Source organism: Typopeltis vanoorti, chromosome 8 (assembly GCF_054136105.1).
Source record: "Typopeltis vanoorti isolate ZY-2024b chromosome 8, IOZ_Tvanoo_1.0, whole genome shotgun sequence".
NCBI lineage: Eukaryota > Metazoa > Arthropoda > Arachnida > Uropygi > Thelyphonidae > Typopeltis > Typopeltis vanoorti.
The window spans coordinates 118,980,257-119,001,518 of record NC_143556.1 but is presented as its reverse complement, the minus strand read 5'-3'; the positions used below and the strand labels follow the sequence as shown (position 1 = coordinate 119,001,518).

At 36.4% G+C, this 21,262-nt stretch overlaps 1 protein-coding gene across 1 annotated transcript in view; it reads left to right on the top strand.

Moving 5' to 3' along the window:
• The window catches only part of LOC150104315 (ciliogenesis and planar polarity effector 2-like), a 204,512-nt gene that overhangs the window by 108,473 nt on the left and 74,777 nt on the right, over positions 1-21,262 (top strand). The window contains exon 4 of the mRNA XM_090396292.1: positions 15,232-15,359. Within this exon, the coding sequence (XP_090252418.1) occupies positions 15,232-15,359 (128 nt within the window). The remainder of the gene's footprint in view (positions 1-15,231; positions 15,360-21,262) is intronic.

The window sequence follows — 21,262 nt, the reverse complement described above, 5'->3', positions numbered from 1 at the left end:
TCGAGAAAGCATGGGAATATAACAAAGATCTGTATTTAAGTTTTGTCAATCTGGAAAAGGAATATGACAAGGTGCCAAGAGAGAAGCTATTCAATACGCTGCAGTTATATGGTGTCAATGGGGCATTGTATCAAGTCTTTATTTGAGTTGCAAGTCAGCAGTTAGAACTGAAGGAAGTACAGGATGATGGTTTAATGTTAAATCTGGTGTGAGACAAGGATGTACATTATCCCCTCTGTTATTCGTTATCTATATGGATCACATTATGAAGGAAAGTGGTATTAAACATGATATCAAAATTGGAGATGTTAATGTCGGCTCTTTGCTTTATGCGGATGATGTTATACTTCTAAATAAATCTGCTTCAAGTCTGCAAGATTCTCTGACTAAATTGAATAGTTGTTGTAATAGATATGGTATGAAGGTCAGCAATAAAAAGACAAAGACAATGAAAATAGGCAGAATCATTGAAAATGTCAACTGTGTTGTGAATGGAGAACCTGTGGAACAAGTAAAACATTTCAGTTATTTAGGCACGATTTTTACTGAAGATGGTAAATTAAATATAGAAATAGACAACAGAATCAGCAAAGCTGGTATAGTGGGAAGTCAATTGAATAAATTCATATGGAATAAGAGAGAAATTAGTTGGAACACTAAATTAGCTGTATACAAGACAGTGTTCAAACCAGTTTTAACTTATGGATCTGAGAGCTGGGTCAGAAGTAAAACACTTGACCAAAAACTAGAGACCACAGATATGAGAGTCCTGAGAAAGATTATAGGCGTGAACAGATGGCATCAATGGCAATAGCATATTAAAAACGAGGATATTAGGAAAGAACTTGACATTGTCAGCATCCAGGAATGCGTTAGCAGAGCTAATCTCAGGTGGTATGGTCACTTAAACAGAATAGGCGAGGAAAGATTAGCAAAACAAGTGTTCTCTTGTTTTGGTCTTCCTCTGGGTCGTCAAAACGACCCAGAGGAAGACCAAGATATAGGTGGATTGATACGGTACAAAGTGCTTTAGACGATAGAAATATAAGATCTGATAATGTTGGAGTCTTGACAAGTAACAGACTGATTTGGAGGAAAATTGTAGATAGGAAATTAATAATGATGTAATTTTTTTCATGTAGTACTATCATATCCTGTACACCCCTTGAGGGTACATGGCAGGAATTTGATGATGATGATGATAAATTTCATATGAAAATCAGCAATAACAAGACAAAGACAATGAAAATAAGCAGAAATATTAAAAATATGAACTGCATAGTGAATGGAGAACCTATAGAAGTAGTAAAACATTTCAGCTACTTATGCACAGGTTTTAGTGAAGATGGGAAATTAAATATAGAAGTAGACAACAGAAGCAACAAATCCAGTATGGCAGGGAGTCAATTGAATAAATTTATATGGAATAGGAGAGAAATTAGTCAAACACTAAATTAGCTGTATACAAGACAATTTTAGCCAATTCTATCTTATGGATCTGAGAGCTAAGTTAGAAATAAAACACATGATCAAAGACTAGAAACCACATATATGAGAATCCCGAGAAAGATTAGGAGCATGAACAGATGTCATCATTGGCAATATCATATTAAAAACGAGAATATTAGGAAAGAACTTGACAAATTAGCATCCAGGAATGCGTTAGCAGAGCTAATCTCGGGTGGTATGGTCACTTAAACAGAATGGGAGAGGAAAGATTAGCAAAACAAGTACCAGGTTGGCAGAAAAAAGACCCAGAGGAAGACCAAGATATAGGTGGATTGATACAGTAAAATGTGCCTTAGTTAAAAAGTGCATGATGTTGGGGTCTTGACAGATAACATATTGATTTGGAGGAAATTTGTTGATAGGAAGTTAGTAATGATGTAAGTTCTTCATGTAGGACTATCATGTACATCCCTTGAGGGTACATGTGAGAAATTTGATAATGATGAAAGATCTACCATATCTTCTTCCCTAACAGCCTCCATCATTGTCATAACATAGCCAGCATTGCTGGCCAAGTAGTTAGTGTATCTGTTCAACTGCCAAAAGGCTGTATGTTGAATCCCTTCGTGGGAATGGTTGTTTGTGATAATATGTGAAAATACTGGTGGTGGTGGGCGGTAGATTGTGGTCGTGTAGTTGTGATTCATTGTAGTTGGTGGATTGAATGGTGGAGACAGGGTTGTAGAGTAGGTGCCCTCCCTTGATGAGTCTTTGGACACATTGTTACATGACACCCTGGAGGTGTCACGTAATAATAACAGTCGATAACTTTTAACTGTTTCTCTTTCTATATGAAAGACTTCATATCTGCTATCGAGTTCTAAATATCCCATTAATTTCTCTCATGGCAGTGTATTTCTAACTCCACGAATGCTTCACTATATTCATACTTCCAGTTTTCATTTCAGGTCATGAAACAAGAAATATGAGCCACCATTATCTATTATCATACTTTACTTGAAAACAGTAAATCTCACACATTCAAGCTAAACAAGTAAGTTTTTCATATAATGAATATGTTTAAGGTACATTGTTGTTGTTTGCTCCACAACCTCACAGTTGGCTAGATAGCAGTATGCTGTTTTACCAGGGATGAAACAAGATGGGTTTTCGTAGCCTTCCTTCTCCTGAGTATTTATGACTGTAGATGTGTATTTGTTGACAGTGTTGTTTACCTGCCTTGATGGACGAAAAACCCTAGTTTCTGGGGGTGGGGGGGGACTCTTCATCTCTTTATGAGACTGGCTAACTCACTTTTAGTCGAAAGAGACCAGATAAAGATTCCTCACGTCAAGGACAGGAATCAAATTCAGGTCTTTCTGACCAGAGGGCTTCGGCTGTACAAACTGACCTACAGACACTCCCTAAATTACATTACACTTATCATTTCCATTAAATAAATTTTATAATGAAATCACTGTATTCGTTAATTCAGTATTAACCTTATGTGCATATACAGTATGCACATTTGTAATCGACAGAATTATTTAAAATGGAAAAAAAAAAGGCTGCTTTTATCACAATATACAGTTGACTCTTGAACAATGCAGGGATGAGGGGTGATGACCCACCATGCAGTCGAAAACATGCATATAACCTTTGACTCCCAAAAAATTAACTACTGATAACCTACTGTTGATTGGAAGTTTTACCAATAACATAAACATTTGATTAACACATATTTAGTATGTTATATGTATTATATACTGTATTCTAGTAAAGTAAGCTAGAGAAAAGAAAAGGTTATTTAAGAAAATCATAAGGAAGGGGAAATACATTTACCGTACTATACTGTATTCATTGATACCATTAGTTTACGTTGTCTGTTTACAAGATGAATTGTTTGTCAGTACCTACATCAATATTGCCTTATATGATACAAAACACTGTAGATGTTATACGTATGTATGTGGGGGGGGATGAAAAGTTCTGATAAACACTTAGATCAAAAATTATATTAAAGCAAAGGAAGAACATCTGAAAACCCTTTAATTTCCATGTTTCATCAAATTGTAATGATTTGATTGTTTTCTTTTAGGATATATAAGAAGACACCTTATTTCCTTCATGGTGATTATCACAACTTTTTAGCACACCCTTATATTACTAACACTAGACATAAAAAAAACAGAAGAGGATAAGACATGAGAAATGAAAAGATAATGTGAAAAAGAAATTCATATTTATTTTCAGGTATAATGATGATAATGATTATACCTGAAATTATATAATGATTGATAATGGAGAAGCAGCAGTATGATTGCTTTATGGTAGCCTAATATTACGTAATCGATATGACTGCTTCCTGACAGCCTAGGCTATACACATATCATTATAAAATTTTTATTACAGGCATATTCATAATGACTATCCATAATATATCCAGCCTGGCTGGCCGAGTGGTTAGCGTATCCGCTCTCCAGCCAAAAGGCTGCAGGTTCGAATCCTGCTGTGGGCATGGATGTTTGTGTTGTCTTTGGAAATACTAGTGGGGGTGATTGGCTTTAGATGGCGTTGGTGGATTGAGTGGTTGAGATAGAGTTGTAGAGCAGGTGCCCTCCCTCGATGAGTCTTTGGACTCCCTGGAGGTGTCTAATAATAATAATAATGATAATATAGTTATTATAGTAGTACAGTATATGTACTACAGTTAATTTTATGCAATTATGAGTTAATATGCATCTTTACATTTGTTTACATTTCTCTTGACTGAATGGTCATTCACAGTCAAGAGAAATGTAATATATTTTTGCATTCATGACATACCTAACTTTTCCTTAAATTTTTTGATATTTCTAGACTACACAGTTCATCTGCGTGTTTTTTAAATTATCGCAAATCTCCAAAAATTTTTCCAATATATTTAGTGAAAAAGATCAGTGTATAAGTGGACCCATGTTGTTCAGGCGTTTAACTGTAATTTCATTAACAAAAGAAACTTTTAATTATAAACAAATTAAAATTGGCACAGTTTAATTAAATACTATAGTACTTCTTTACATTTCCTTCCGATGCTTTTAATCCTTAAGTAGATCTGCAGTTGTAATAGAGTTTTGTCCTAAGCTTAATATCACAGCTCACAAATTAGCTTAGTATACTTAATTTAGAATTCAGACAAATCAGCTTGTGAAAATTTGTATAACTGATCAGAAAGAGAGTACATATTCAAATTGCATGCAAAGGGATCACATGGTAGCACTCAACAAGATAAAAGGCATCTGTGCTAAAGCGAATTGTATTTGAAGGAATAAAGTTGCAAACTTTAATGTCTTGTAATGTCTCAAAGACATCATCTAGATCATACGTGGCCAACAGCAGGCCCGCTAGCTGCATGTGGCCTATGCCACGAAAAAACTATATTAAATTATATGTATTATCAATTTAGCTATTACTTTCGACTGCAGATTTTCTGATTGATATACTAGTTATATTCATTATTTCTGATGATGTAAACAATTTATTATTATTATTATTTGTGACACCTCCAAGGAGTCCGAAGACTCATTGCGGGAGGACACCCACTGTACAGCTCTTGGTCTCCACCACTACTGAACCGCTACTATCAATCAACTACACCAGCGCCATCTACTGCCCACAACCACCACAAGTATTTTTTGTCTGAAAATTGCTTGTGTTCTGAATGGCTGATTTATCTGTATATGGGATGAAAAACCCGAGTTTCTGGGAGAAAAAACCCTGCTACCTCCGAATGAGATCAACTCGCCTTCAATCGAAAAAAGTCCATATAAAGATTCCTCTCGTCACGATGGGAATCGAACTCAGGCCTTTTCCAATTGCAGGGCGCAATGTACTGTCGTTCTTCCAATTGCGCTATGGAGAAAATATTCTTGGAGATTTATATTCTCAACACGGAATCAAAATTGCTTTAAAAAGATTACTCCATTTATAAAATCTATGCTTCTCTGTGCAAGTTGTAGTAGTGGGAAAGATAGATTTCTATGTGCTCCAGAGTAATGCATCATTGAAAGTCACTTGCTCTGCTCTGGTTACAGTGTTCAGTTTCACAGTTAACAGTGTTATTATTGCAGTTTGTGCCCCTTGGTCAGTTACTTCAGCCTTTTTGTACTATGAGTAAGAAACGTAAGATCTGTGAAGAAAACAGGTTATTTCAGAAGAAATGGGAAACTGAAGTTCTGTTTATTTATAAACAATAACGACAACAAATCACAGTGCCTAGTGTGTTTGCAAGTATTGTCTGTACACAAGGAATATAACCCCAAATGCCACTACATGCCGCTAAATACCAAGAATGCGTTGGACAAGTACTTACTAAAATTGTACATAATTTGAAGAAAAAGGTTAGTGCTCAGAAATCTATTTTTACTAAATTAACATCAATACAAAAAAGCTCACTCTTGGCATCGTTTGTTGTAAGCGCAGAGATAGCAAAAGCAAAAAAATCATTATCTGATGCTGAATTTGTAAAACACTGTTCTGTGAAAATGGCACGTGCATTTGGGGAAGATAAAATTTCCAGCGAGTTTGAAAACAAACTCACTGGCAATTCAAACTGTAACAAAAAGAGTCGTGGAAATAGGTTCTCACATATTAAATAAATTAAAAAGTGTTATTACAGATTCAGCTTACTTCTCATTGGCTCTGGATAAATCAACTGACATTACGGATACAGCTCAACTTCTAATTTTCATTCAAACTGTTTCCAAAGACTTTGTTATTAATGAAGAGCTACTAGAATTAGAGGCATTGCATAACACAGCCAAAGGTCAAGACATTTATGATGCAGAAAAGGTTGTAAATGGTACTGGTGACATCAACAGTCTCACAGCTATTGTGACAGATGGCACCAAATCAATGTGTGGTACTGAAACAGGCTTAGTTGGCTTACTAAGGAAAGCTGGAATCAATCGCCCTGTATTGCACTGCATTATACATCAGGAGGCTCTGCGTGGTAAAATTCTGGAGATAGAGGATGTTATGAAAACTGTAATGAAGTGTGTGAATCTAATTAATGGCGAAAATTGGGCCTTGACACACCGCAAGTTTCTTTTCTAACAGAAATGGAGGCAGTATATGACGATTTAGTGTTGTACACAGAAGTACATTGGCTAAGCAGAGGGAACTGTTTGAAACAGTTTTTGGCTTTGAGAAAGGAAATAAAATAGTTTTTAGAGGAACACGAAAAGACAAACAAAAAACTAATCACAAACAGAAGACAAACAAAAAAAACTAATCACAAAACTATGTGATCCTCATTTAACAGCTTACTCACCTTTCTAACAGGCATCACACACCACATGAATGAACTCAACGTGAAGTTACAGCAACGTAACCAAACAATCTCAGATTTGTTGGACACCTAGATGGGTTCTTAAGTCGACTGAAGGTTTTTAAATTTACCCTAGTCAGAGGAAACTTGGTACATTTCCCTTCCTGCAGGGAGTTGATGGAGGAGAACCATGACATTGACTTCAAGTTTTCTGTGATAATGTTAGACCAACTTTTGGAGCAATTCAGTAAGCTATTTTCTGACTTCAATGACATGCAGCCAGAACTGACATTATTTAACAACCCAATGAACGACATTTCAGAGCAGCATGACACTATTCAGTTGGAGTTGTGTGACTTTCAAAGTGACCCCTTTTTCCAGTCAAGGGTGGAGATAGGCATTGACTTTTGGAAACTGGTACCAAGGAAAAAATATCCTGCATCGAGTGATTTCAGCTTGAGAATTGCATCTATGTTTGGAAGCACATACATATGTGAATGTGCTTTCTCAACTGTGAGGGCAGTTAAATTGTCACAAAGAAGCCGACTGACTGATGACCACCTTCAAGATTTGTTACGAATATCATCATCGTCATTGAAAATCAACTTTGATGAACTTGTTGCCACACATGAACGCCCACCGTGTTCTCATTAAGTTGTGTTACATGTAAAAAAAAAAATGTAATTAAATTTAATTTAACAACTTATATTTAAATTAGTCAAGTATTTTATATTGTTCTCCCAGTAGTAAAATGATTTAACAAGTTTAGTAATTCAATATATATAACTATTGCCATGAAAAAATGCAGAGTTTATTTTTATTAAGTTCTGTTTAAAAGTGTGCGGCCCGTGACGCTACCACTCATCATATATTGGCCCTCGTATAGAATGAAGTTGGCCACGCCTGATCTAGATGATTTCACATGGGGGAGATTATTGGAAAGCTTGAAGAAGACCACAGAATTACTGATATTGTCAGGGAGTTTGGAATCTCGCATAGCATTATATCCAGGTTTCAAATCATTGGAGTGTGTTTCAGACTTTGCTAAGAGATCACCCTCACTCTACCACTGAGCATTAAGACATATTTTTGGTTATAATAGCAAAACATTATCAACTCACTACGGCAAGTCAGTTTGCAAGATGGTCCATTCAAGCAGGTCTCAACAAACAGTGGCAAGACATTTGCATCCCTTTATCCACAGCTCATCACAGAGCACATTTTCAGTGGTGTTGTATTCATATAAATTGGACAAGACACCAGTGGACTAATTGTAGTTTTATGTATTGCAATTTTAGTTTTTCCTCCTATTCTAGGTGACACTTGATCTGGCATGAAAGAGGTACTGCTTGCCATTGTTGTGAGAATATTCTTGAAATGGGATAGATATGGCAGTGCTTTGGTCATGGTGTGGGGAGTCATTATGCTTAATGGATGCACCAAGCTAAAAGTGCTGGAAAAAGGGATTATGCTACAAAGTTCTGCAACGTCATGTTCAATTGTTTCTTGGTGCTGTAGGGGAAGAATTCATTTTTATGGATAACAATGCCACACCACATTGTACATGATCAACAGAAATACTTCTGGAGACTGAGGATATTAATTGAATCGAGTGGCTAGCATGCTCTCCAGATCTCAACGCCATAGAATACACTTGGGATGAAATAGGGAGATGCATTGCTGCTTGAAATTCCCCTCCAGAAAACAAACAAGGCCTTATTCTTGCTGTGAAGGAGGAGAGAGCCAGTTTTCCTCAGGAACTCCTGAATTACTTGGTGCTAAGCATGGTATGACACTATGAGAGCTGCATCATTGGTGGACATATTCCATACTGAAATGTCTCTTCACATAGTTTTCTGTAAGCACTATGCATTAATTCTTTAATTACATCCTTAAGAAATTGTAACTTTTGCTAAAAATGTATTGCAGTTTAATTGGTATGAAATTTATAACACGTTTTTTTGTAATATGATTTATCATTATGCTGGCAATAAATTTACATTCACATTTTGCTGTAGTCATCAAAATGTTTTCATATAAGTGTAAAAAATGTAGTTTGTCTTTTTCTTTTGGATACCAAAAGCAAAAGCTCTCCTTATATAAAAGTACTTGAACATTTTATATAAAGACATTTTAACTCCCCAACAGCCTGGACTATATATATGTCCAGATAAATCTGGATATGATTCTCTAACACCTATTGAATAACATGGATAAGAAGTGCAAGTTGGTCTCACTATTTCATCCACCTCTGCTGGTAGAGAGGTTAATTCTGTTATTTAAAAATACAATTATCTGGCAAAAACAAGTCTAAGACTGCATCACATGATGATAAGTGAGTCTGGTTCCACAGTGAGTGCTACCTACTTTCTTGATGTTTTCATGAATTTTATTATTTGTCTTTCCTATTAAATTATTGTTCGTGGATAATTTTTATAAATTCATCTTTCATTATGAACAGTAAACAAAACCAAATAAACCTGGCTTTGTGCTGTGTTATGGCATACATTTTAAATTCATATTAAAGAACAGGATATTTTCATACAATTACATTTAATGTGTAGCAAGAAATAAAGATTGTCTTACTATTTTTTTGTGATCATAACAGTTCCTTTAATAAAACATCATCTATAACAATATTTATATAGAGTAGACCAGTATGTTAGGCAAGTAAAAATTTTTTCTGACGTATACATTTTAGTTGTATTTCTGGAGCCCTTCTTATCTCTGTAGTCTACTTGGCCTAGTGGACAACTTTTTTCTTTTCATTTCCCAGATAAACTCAGGATGTCTGATCCTAAAGCATACATTTCCATCCCTTTGCTTAACCATGGCCAATGACATTCATATCATTGTTGCGTTTGCATCTCATAGATGAACTTACAAGCACAATTCCCACCATTCCTCCCATAGAGATCTAGTTTTCCAGACTCTACATTATGTCTCACTCCAATAAATAATATCTCGAGACCACTGATGTCAGATCTGTTCAAGTGTAGGCCATCCCTTCTATACAAGTCATCTCTACCATTAAACTCACTTCACACATCAAAAAATTCAAACCCATTTCATCTACAAAGCTTGCACATGGAATCACTGGTCATAACCTTCATTCTTAACTTATTACACTCATATCTCAGTAATAAACCAGTTTTCACCTGTTCATTTTATAAAACATCGCTTATAACAATATTTATATAGAGTAGAGTAAATATGTTAGGTGAGTTTTACTTTCTCACTTTATTTTTTTTTCTTGCTTTTCCAACAGTGTTTCATATTCTCTCTCATTCTATATTTGTTGCTACTTAAATCATTAGTTTTGACAAACACTACCATCCCTTTTACTGGTCTTTTCTGTTTCTGTATTACACCGGCTTGGTTGGCCGAGTGGTTATCATATCCGCTCTCCAGCCAAAAGGCTATGAGTTCAAATCCCACCATGGGCATAGATGTTTGTGATTGTCTTTGAAAACACTAATGGTGGACAGTAGATGGTGAAGATGGTAGTTGTGGTTCATTATAGTTAATGGATTTGAGTGGTGGAGATGGAGAGTTGTAGAGTAGGTGCCCTTCTTCGATGAGTCCTTGGACTCCCTGGAGGTGTCATGTAATAATAATTTGTCATATCTTTAATTTTTGCCTCCAAGAAGCTCAACGTAATAATTCCTTTACAAGCAAACTTCATAATTGAATCATCATACCATATTACTTCTTTTTTCTTATATTCTAATTGATGTCATACTTTGTTATTATTATTATTAACAACTTTAGTGCTTTCCTGCCTCTTCTTGTTCTGATTATTTTTCTTATCCTGAGTTTTTTTAAAGGTTTCTGGACTTTTTTCTAATTCTCTGGCTGATTGTCTAATAATTTCTTTTAATTTGGTACATCGATGTTAAAGTGCATCTACTCAGCAGGACAAAAGTTCTCTTCACCAACACCCATGTTGACTTGTGCTTGTGACACTGCTTTGTTCTGATGAGCTTTTGACATCATTTTTAAGGCTATTAAAAACTAACAATATTTGTAGAATTATATTACTAAAAATGCACTAAATACAACAAATTCTCTGAAAAAACTACAATAGTAAGGTATGCCAGTTAATCTAAGAAAACAACCAGTAAATTTTTAAAAAAAATCGTTACACTTATAGGAGCTGTGTATTAACACATCTGCACTCCAAATTATTATAATTATTATAATTTTTTTTATCTGTTCTAACAAAAAAACAATATAACTTTTAGCTATTTCTTAAACAGTTATAAAAATGAACTCTTATATCATCATCTTAGCACTTTTCATTTACAGTGGAATGACAGCCAATTGCTGCAGAACATAGGAGTTATGTTCCGCAGCAATTTTGAACTCAAATGGCTGTTCACATTCACTGAAGATTCACTGTTATGAATTGCAAAATATTTGTTAATCATTAAGATAATTACATACTAATTTTTAACTCTGGTTTTACATGCATTCAGTCATGGTGTTTCATTTATCATAATTTGAGGACTTTATGCGAAAGACCACTTGCATTTGAATGAGGAAGGACGTAGACATCTGGAGAGATTTCTGTTTTCTGAACAAGTCGGTGTGTCAGTGCAGGGAAACTAGAGTTCCCAGGGTGGATGGTAGCAGGAGTGGCCTCTTGTGGGAATGGGTGCAACCCTTTGCCCATTCTCATTGGAATTCATTCCAATGGGAATGGGCAAAGGGGACAACATCAGGTTACACTGAGCCCAGTGGGGTCTGGAGGGGATAATGATAAGTATAGAAGCATTGACATTTTTATGCTTTATACTAATGCCAGGAGTATCCGGAATAAAAGAGATGAATTGGTGGCACTGATAGCGTCAGCCTGGCCAAGCATTATTGGGATCACTGAGACATGGTTGACAGAAGATGATATAATAACAGGAATAGAAGTAGCAGGGTATAGCATTTTTCAGCAGGATAGGAGGGGAAAATGTAGTGGTGATGGTGGTGGAGTAGTACTGTTTATGATAAGTGATGACTTATGTTCTCAAAGCGTGGAAGTTTGGAAGGCAGTGACACTAATGGTTTTGAAAGCATATGGTGTGAGATAGAGGTGGGAAAGACAGGATATTTAGTGGGGTGTTGCTACAAGCCGAGGAGTACAAATAGGGGGAGCAGGAGATGTTTAGGCAGTTGAGCTTAGCAAGTTCAAGAAGAATGATTGTTATGGGAGATTTTAACTACAGCAGTATAAACTGGGAAGAGGAAAATGCATGTAGTAATAAGGGAATGGAATTTCTAGAATTCTTGAGGGACAAATGTCTTAGACAACATGTAATAGAGGAAACAAGAGGTTCAAGAGTTTTGGATTTGGTCATAGCATCAGAAGAGCTGATAATAATTGAGATGACATCTCTTCTAGTTTGAGAGAGTGACCATGTGGTTTTGAAATGAATGATGAAACATGGAAGATGAATAGACATGCAGGACTGTCAAAGAAAAGGGAACATATGTGGAATTATAAGACAGGTGATTATAATAGTCTTAGATATCAACTTGGGGCAGTTCCATGGCGGGCAGAATTGGAAGGCCAGGATATCATTAGTGCTTGGGAAATGGTGAGGAATATTTGTTAGCAGAAATAGTAACCTGTATTCCACAAGTGAAGAAGCTGACACAATTTGGTGTAAAGTGAATGACAAACAATACAAACAGGAACTGCAGATCAAAAAGATTATGGAAGAGATATAAGGACAGTGGTGGAGACCAGATGCATGAAGGATATAAGAATCAGGCCAGGAGAGTTACTAGTATGGTAAAAAAGGCAAAACTGGAATATGAAAAGAGATTGGCTCTTTAAGATCCAAAGAAATTCGAAAATTTTAGGCAATTATTTAGCTATGTGGCCAGAAGGAGAAATGATTGTGGAAGAATGACATTGTGGGATAAAAATGTGAATAGAGGGCATAGTGGAGTTGTTCAATGAGCACTTTATTGGAGTATTTCATCCTGGAGAAGGTTTTAATACTAGAGGGATAGGGCAGGTTTAGAGGTGCAAGAGGAGACCTTTTTCAAATACTGAGTACTCTAGATGTCAATAAAGCTGTGGAACTGGATAGAATTTTGCCATGAGTTTTGAGAGAATGTGCTAAAGAACTGACAGCTCCTTTGACCTGGCTTTTCAATAAAAGTCTGGTTGCAGGGAAAGGTACCGAAGGAATGGAAAGAAGGTAAGATAGTGCCATTGCACAAAGGCCGGAGCAGACTGGAAGTGTGTAATTATAGGCCAGTTTGTGTGTCACCAGTAGTTGTTAAGGTCTTGGAGAAATTAGTGAGGGACTATACACAGTGTTGGGCAGATGAGGGTGATATTATCTGTGAGAATCAACATGGATTTGTTAAGGTGCGCTCTTGCTTTAGTAATATGATTGCCTTTTATATTAAAGTGACAAGAGCAGTTGATGAGGGAAAGGCATAAACTACCATTTTTTTTTTATTTTGCAAAGCCATTTGACAAGGTGTCACATGATAAGCTGATATTTAAGTTACAGCACATTACTTTAGATGTCAGGCTAGTAAACTGGATTCAGGATTTGCTGTCTGATATTTATCAGATTTTATTGTATAGTGTGGCAATATCAAAGAAGTAGAAGGTTACAATTGGGGTTCCACAGGGCTCAGTTCTTGGACCTGTATTGTTTAACCTTTATATCAATAACATTGGTTGCAGAGCAGGTACACTATCCACTCGGCCAACCAGCACGGCTTGCAGCAATTGATTGGATGGGGATATTCAGTTGTTTGCAGATGATGTGAAGCTGGGAAAGGTTATTAATAATAGTACAGATGTGGAGGCCCTGCAGGAGGATTTGGATAAACTAGACAGATGGGCAAATGAATGGGGTTTTCGGTTTATTGCAGCAAAATGTGAAGTCTTGAAGTTTAGGATACATCGATGGGAGGCTGCATACTTGATTGAAGGTGCTGTACTGGAGGAAGTTAGGAAAACAAGAGATCTCGGGGTAATGATTGATAGAAACTTGAAATTCAGGGAACATATTGTAAAGGGGATGAAAGTAACCCCGAGGATTGCTGCAAGCTGGGCTGGTTGGCTGAGTGGATAGCATACCTGCTCTCCAGCCAAAATGCTGTGTGTTCAAATCCTGCTGTGGGCATGGATGTTTGTGATTGTCTGTGGAAATACCAGTGGCGGTTGGCAGTAGATAGTGTTGGTGTAGTTGCGGTCAATTAGTGATTGAGTGGTGGAGACGGAGTTGTAGAGCCCTCCCTCGAGGAGTCTTCAACTCCTTTGAGGTGTCAAATAATAATAATATTGGGAAGGATGTTGATCTGCAGAGATAAAAGAGTTTTTGTTCCATTGTATAAGACCCTGATCAGACCACACTTAGGCTGTTGTTCTTAAATTTGATCCCCAGAATTTGAAGGGGATAAATTAACTGTGGAAAGGGTACAGAGGCAGATAACAAAGATGGTTTCAGGACTGTAGAGTGTTAGTTATGAGGATCAGCTGAGGGAATGTGGACCGCAGAGTTTGGTAGATAGAAGGAGAAGTGATATGATTGAGACTTTTAAACGGTTCAGAGATAGTTACAGGGTTGATACTGGGGAGTTCTTTCACTTCGTGGAGCAGCAGGAAGGAGCGATGACAAGGGGCTATCCCTGGAAAGTACGAAAGGAAGCTGTGAGCAAGAGGGTGAGTAGTGGTTTCTTTGCATGGTGGGTGGTGGAACCATGGATTGCATTGCCTGATAGAGTGGTGAGAGCAAAAACGGTCAGTGAGTTCGAGGAGTGGTATGATGGACTTTGTGTTTCCTGGAAGGGCCTCCCTTGATGAGTCTCTTGACTCCATGGTGTTCTGAATAATAATAATAATAATAATTTCAAAATGAATTTTAGAAATGATATGTTCAGCAATGTATTCTGTGCTTCATAAATTAATAACTTTTAGGAACATCTATGAACTTAATTCATTAAGTCTGTGAAAGTTATTAAACCTAAAAGTAATGAACCTATATCTCAAGTATTCTGATGTTCCAAAATACATTCTACCCAATCATAGCAGCTAATGAACTCTTTGTGGTAATTTCATCCATGAGAGGTTCAGTCTAATGCACTATAGATTGATGTTTTTGATGAGCAGAAAGGTGAGAAGAAGACAGAAATTTGTTAACCTGGAATCTGAAGACCTGTAGATAATGCTGTTTAGGAAAAGTTAGAAGTCTGCTCCAAGAGATAATATCTGAATATTCATTCACAGTTCAACTCCATACTCAAAGAGTATGGAGTTGAACTGCAAAGGATAAAATGAATTTAAAAATCTGTATGTTTGTTTATTTATGTTATGCTGGATTTTTTTATTTGAAGCCTTTTTCTTGCCATAAACTATTTAAATGAATTATCACTTTGTTCGCTTGCAAAACCAAATAGAAATAACTGCCATATTTTATAATCATTAAACTGATTATCAATGAATTCCTTAGGTACACAAATGACTGTTCTGCATTGTTCAGCTAATATGAAGCAATGTCCTGATAAAAATCTACTTTTCATCTTGCAGTTTTGGGAATTTGGTTCATCAGGGAAAAGACGTGTGTGTGATGCATATATGGTGAGTGTGCTGAATGAAGATAAAAGAATAATTTTATGATTCATTATATTGAGGCTCAATTTTTAAATCCTACATAGTACTACAGTATGCTGCTGTGGGATTTAAGGACTGAGCACAATGAAGAATGTTAAATAATTTAAATTTATAGATTATGATGAAGTAAAGATGGCTGTCCTCAAAGTTATTTTTTGAAATAGTTGAATTTTTTGCTATGAATGATGTTGACTGAATAATAGCAGTATCATACAAGCATATGGTTGCTTCTCTTCCACAGTCTGATTGCAAAGATCTGAGTTCGAATCCTGTCTAGAATATAAAGAATATTTATCAGGGCTTTTTATTCGATGGTGAGATAGCTGGTCTCATATGGAGGCAGCATAGTTTTCATTCCAGAAACTAGGCAAACTGGCCAGTAGACCACACAATTTGTAAGCTTCATACACTGATCTCATAGCCCTTAGTTGCATTGGCTGTAAATCCTAAGCAAACAAAGAAGAAAAAAACTACTACAGTCACAAAAATATGCCCAGACGACTTCATACAGTATGTATTCCAGTGAATGTTTTAACAATACTACCTAGGAAAAGTTCAGAACCTGTAGTACAAAAAAAGTATCATTGGTGGAAAAGGGTTGGAGAGAAATTAGATTACTGACATTTTCAAAAAAAAAAAAAAAACGGATAGGTTTGTAGAGTCTGAAATTCAACACAATTAATATTCAACCTGAATATTAATGTTCACTAATTTTTGCTAGAGGTTTTGGACACTTTCAGGAGAGTGAATTATAGATGCTATTTGTAGATTATGCTACTTTACCCTAATAGCTAAAATAGATTACATGATTCCAATGTTTGAACCTTAAACACTGGAACTGATGTTTTGGACATCACAATGTTGGAGCATGCTGAACTTCTGTGAAATACAGTTTGTCTGCACCAGCCATTTCTGCTTACACCTTCACGTTGGTGGGCATTAGCATATCTCTTGGATACATCCAACAGGCATTAGATCATCAGACTGAAGGAAACTTTCTAGGGGGACTAACATAAATAGGATCAAGGCCTACACCACTCAGAGAGAAAGGACAAACCTCTGTGCTAGATTAGTTTCTTCATCCAGTGTAATACTATTACTTTTCTTATTGGACATTTGAAGAGGCCAGAAACCATGTTTGAATTCTAGAGCAAAGACTCGGTTTACTTTTTCAGTATTTCTTTCAGCATGTAGTATGATGGATGTTTACAGAATTACATCAGACATCATGGAGAAAGTCATAATTTCTTCTTTTCAGAGGTAGAGCTTTAAAATGGTTGTACTGCAGATAGACCACTAGAAAGGATACCAAACTGAACTTAATGGTAATAGCATTTTAAGAGGCTTTCAGACAAGCTAGTGAATGTTTTATTTGCTAGCTATTCTGCCAAGTGTGCTTCGAGGGAGTCCAAATAATGGTATATGGGAAGCACTGCTGAGGCCGTGATCTGCAGAAGAGTTGGGCAAAATTGTCCACATGTATGTCCTAGTAAGGATCTCACTGTGGCATGGCTATTTCTGATGTTTTAGATAGTAGATGAATTTTATTTGTAAATTAAAGATGGAAACTCAAATTAACATGAAAGTAAATTTAATTGATGTAAAATTTCTGCCTAATTATCAAAGTGTCAAAATTTTACATTGATTCAATTAACTACATAAGTTTGAGTTTCCATCTTTAGTTTCTACAAATATGATAGCTTATGTACCTATTTTAAAACAACCGAATTTTATCACTTGGTGTGAGACCAGGTTGGATGTCTAAAGTGCTTGAGAAATTATACCATATTTGGTTTTTATAATAGGGTTTCTGGATTATTTAAGCATTATCCCACTGTGGTATATTGTAATAATAATTGTTTTACAATATTTTGTGGATGGTATGTACATACATTTTGATGAATTAAAGTTAATGTGAATTCATCCATGTGTTGTTATCCACTAGTGTGAGGGTTGTCTGAAAAGTTCTTGGCCTAACAATGAAAAAAACGAATTTATAATTTCAAAATTATTTTTATTTTTCAACATAATCTCCCTTAAGACTAATACATTTATTCCAGAAATACTCCAGTGCCATTATCCTGTCCCTGTAGTGGTTCTCAGTAAGATATGCAAAATACCGCTCTATAGCTGCAATCACCTCTTGATTTGAAGAAAAATGCTGATCACCGAGGAAGAGTTTTAGTTTTGGGAAGAGATAGAAATCAGAGGGAGCCAAATCTGGGGAATAGGGTGGATGTTCCAACAATTCATAGTGCAGATCCCTTAATTTTCCCATTGCCAAAACACCTTTGTGGGCAGGTGCATTGTCCAGATGAAAAATGATTTTATCTTCTGCAAACTGGGTCTTTTCTCACGAATTTTTTTGTCTGGTCTGGTTAAAAGATTAGAATAATATTCCCCAGTTATTGTTTTACCCTTTTCAAGATAATTAATAAACAAAATGAATTTAGCATCCCAAAACACCGATGCCATGACCTTTACTGCTGATGGAACCAACTTTGGCTTTGAACAACTGACTTCTGTCTATTGTTTTGACTGCTGTTTGGATTCTGGTGTGTAGTGGTGAATTCAAGTCTCATCCATAGTAATAAATTGATGCACAAAATCAGTTTTATTCTTGTTAAAACGCTCAAAGCACTGTTCAGAGATTTTTCAGAGAAGTTTCACGCTCTTTGACTCACCAGTCATTCAATATCATATTTGTGCATTTGATCAATGATTTCTGGTGTTACACTTTTTGGACGTCCTTCATGTGGATGATCTTCAAGGCTGGTACGGCCATGTTTAAACCTGGTAGCCAATTTCTTAATTGTTGAAAATGAAGGAGAAGCGTGTCCATAAACTTTTATGAACTTCGAATGAATTTCTTTTGGCGTTAAACCTTCTTTTACAAAGAATTTTATAACCGCATGATACTCAATTTTATCCATTTCAAGAGATACATATAACACTTTTGCTTCAGACAGCTGTATGAAACAGACTACTTTATAGAATGACTAGCAATTTCACATGGATGCTTATGACAGATATACCAACTTGGAAAAATAAATCTTGCCGATAGTGTTGCCATCTATGGTCGAGGCCGAGAACTTTTAAGACCACCCTCATATGATTTCTGAATGTCTTCTTAACATATTCAGTCTCTTCTATATCCTGAAACATCACCAAAAGACAAAACAATTCTATTTACAGGGTGTTCGGGATAAATTTGACAGTTTCGTAAGGAAAAAGAAAATCTTCTTTGTATCTATTAAATTTAATGAATTGACAAAAAAACATTACAGGCAGAGTTAATTACAATACTATCAACAAGATTTACTCAAAATAACCACCATTAGCATCGATCACAGCTTCAATTCTGCTTCGGAACCTCGAACAAGCTGATGCTACAGTCTCCCTGGGAAGGGCCGCAAAAACTGTTTTAATTTTATCCATTAACTGGGCTTTTGTATTACTGGAAGTGCAATTGGTGTCTTTTTCAACTGCGCCCCATACAAAATAATCCATGGGGTTAAGGTCTGGGGAGTTTGGAGGCCAAACATTTGGACTGGTGAAGTCGTAGAAATTTTCAGACAACCCTTTTTGACTTTTCCCAGAGGTGTGGCAAGGGGCCGAATCCTGCTGCCATACATACGGCCTACCATTGGCTACCCTTGTTATCCAGGGCTTGACTACAGTTAGCAACTCCACGAACAAAGCCCGAATTCCAATGCCAGGGTTCTTCAACACCTGTTCCTGCAGATTTGCGAGGAATTCTGCTGTACGAACGCAATCAGATCGTCTGCTAGGGATCTTTCTTCTTGCTACATCCTCGTAGTCACCATTGCAAGTCTCTAGTTCATGCCTGATTGTTTTTACTGTATTCGGGGAGCATTGGGCAGCAGTCGTAATATCCTTATTTTGATGGCGGGCACGAATCATCATGATACAAGTTATTCTCTTCCATGATTCAGGTGGGTTCCAGCTATCCATCCTTTCTGACATCTTGTATATGAATGAAGAAGGGTCCAAACTTTTAAATGAAGAGAAGTGTGTGTTAATACATGTAACTTACGGAAAAATATAATTAATTATAAATATGTCAAATTTATCCCGAACACCCTGTACATCACATTTCTTCTTTAACTCCTCTAATATTGTCCTTGTTTTAAAAAATAGGATAAATAGTAGTCCAAGTTTCAAAAAAGGAAATTTCCAGTTGTAAATTTGTCTGGTGGTCATTTAATCCTGCATTTGTTCCTGTCAACAGATGCAGCTGAAGACAGGGCAGTTTGTTCAAGCACATAATGAATAAATAATTCATTAATTTTCACAATACATGTCCCTAATATCAACAGGTTCAAATCCTGTCGACTGCACCATTTATTGTGAAAATTAATAAATAATGAAAATATCTATTATATTGTGTGTGTTTGTGTCTATGTGCCCACCAATGGTGTCTCTACCTTGTCATGAGGGCTTGTATGTTCCGATGATCGGAGAGATTATGCTAGTGGTAATCTAGTTACTGGTATGGTTTCCCATGCTCAAAAGGTAAGGACCACACTAAGAAAGACACTGGTCCTCCAGGTTTGCGTTGTTACGACTGGCTGACTACCCATCTAATCTAAAAAAAATATACAAGTAATGAAACCAGCCTCTAGGTTTACAAACTAGACTTTCAAATGGCAACTGACTGGAAATGACTAATGGAGTTTGAGTTTGAGGTTTTATGATGCACCATAACATCTTGTCATGTGTAAAAATGTTTACACCAGTTTGATGATCAACTCTGTTATGTGTTTCTAGTCATCTGTTTGATGTTGTAATATTAACATTTATGCACCAACAGAAGATAAGGATGATGATGTCAAAGATTAATTTTGAGGAACTGCACAGAGAAGAAATTGCACATAAACCATGTCAACTCGGTAAGTGGAAACTAAAATTATTGAGACAACTCAATTGGCCAGCCTTCCTTAAGAGATGAAGGGACACAAACAACATTCCAAACTGCAAGTTTCTGACAGAAGTTTAATTCTGCAAGACCTAAACGTATTTATGCATGAGCAAGCATATGCTTAATTCATAACCAGGTTTGCAGCATTTCTGTCCAGTTGGCAAAAATCACCATTGCTATCACCACATTACATGAAGAGCTTTCAGAAATACTCAGTACAGAACTGTGGTCTATTCTAATCTCCATCTCTGAAAATGTTGCTAGTAAAGAATTTGAAAAAGTTTAGAATTACCATCCAAAAAAATTTGCAGCGCTTCACAGCAGAGCTGTTACCCAATGCAAGTACAACAAGAATACTTAATGGTAAATGTATTGTCGTAAACACTCTCAGAGGATGTTTGACCAGTATAGAACTTGGTAGCTTATGAACTTGTACCAACAGTGGGTAATAACATTCCACCAAAAGGAATATCAGCACTTAGAAAGCTATATAAGCATAAACAAATTATTGTAACTAAATCTGATCTGATTTTCCCTTTCAATCATTTCCGATGTAGGTGACTCTGTTGGCATTGCCTGCAAAGTATTCCTGGTGAGATTTTTACAGAGTAGTTCACCATTGGTTTCCCCAACCCCCCAATTTTTTACAGGCTCAGGACTGGCATATGGCTGGGACGTATTCATGACTGTAATCCATGTGTGTTCATGGGGCTGGTTTGCCTGTTATGGGGGACAAAAAACCTGAGTTTCTCATATGGAAGTAGGGGTGAAAAAACCACCTACCTCCGTATGAGACTGGCTAACTCACCTTTAGTCTAAAGAGACCAGATAAAGGTTCCTCACGTCATGGACGGGAATCGAACCCAGGTCTTTCCGACCAAAGGGCTTCGTCTATACTGACTGAGCTATGGAGGCTCCTGTAACTAAA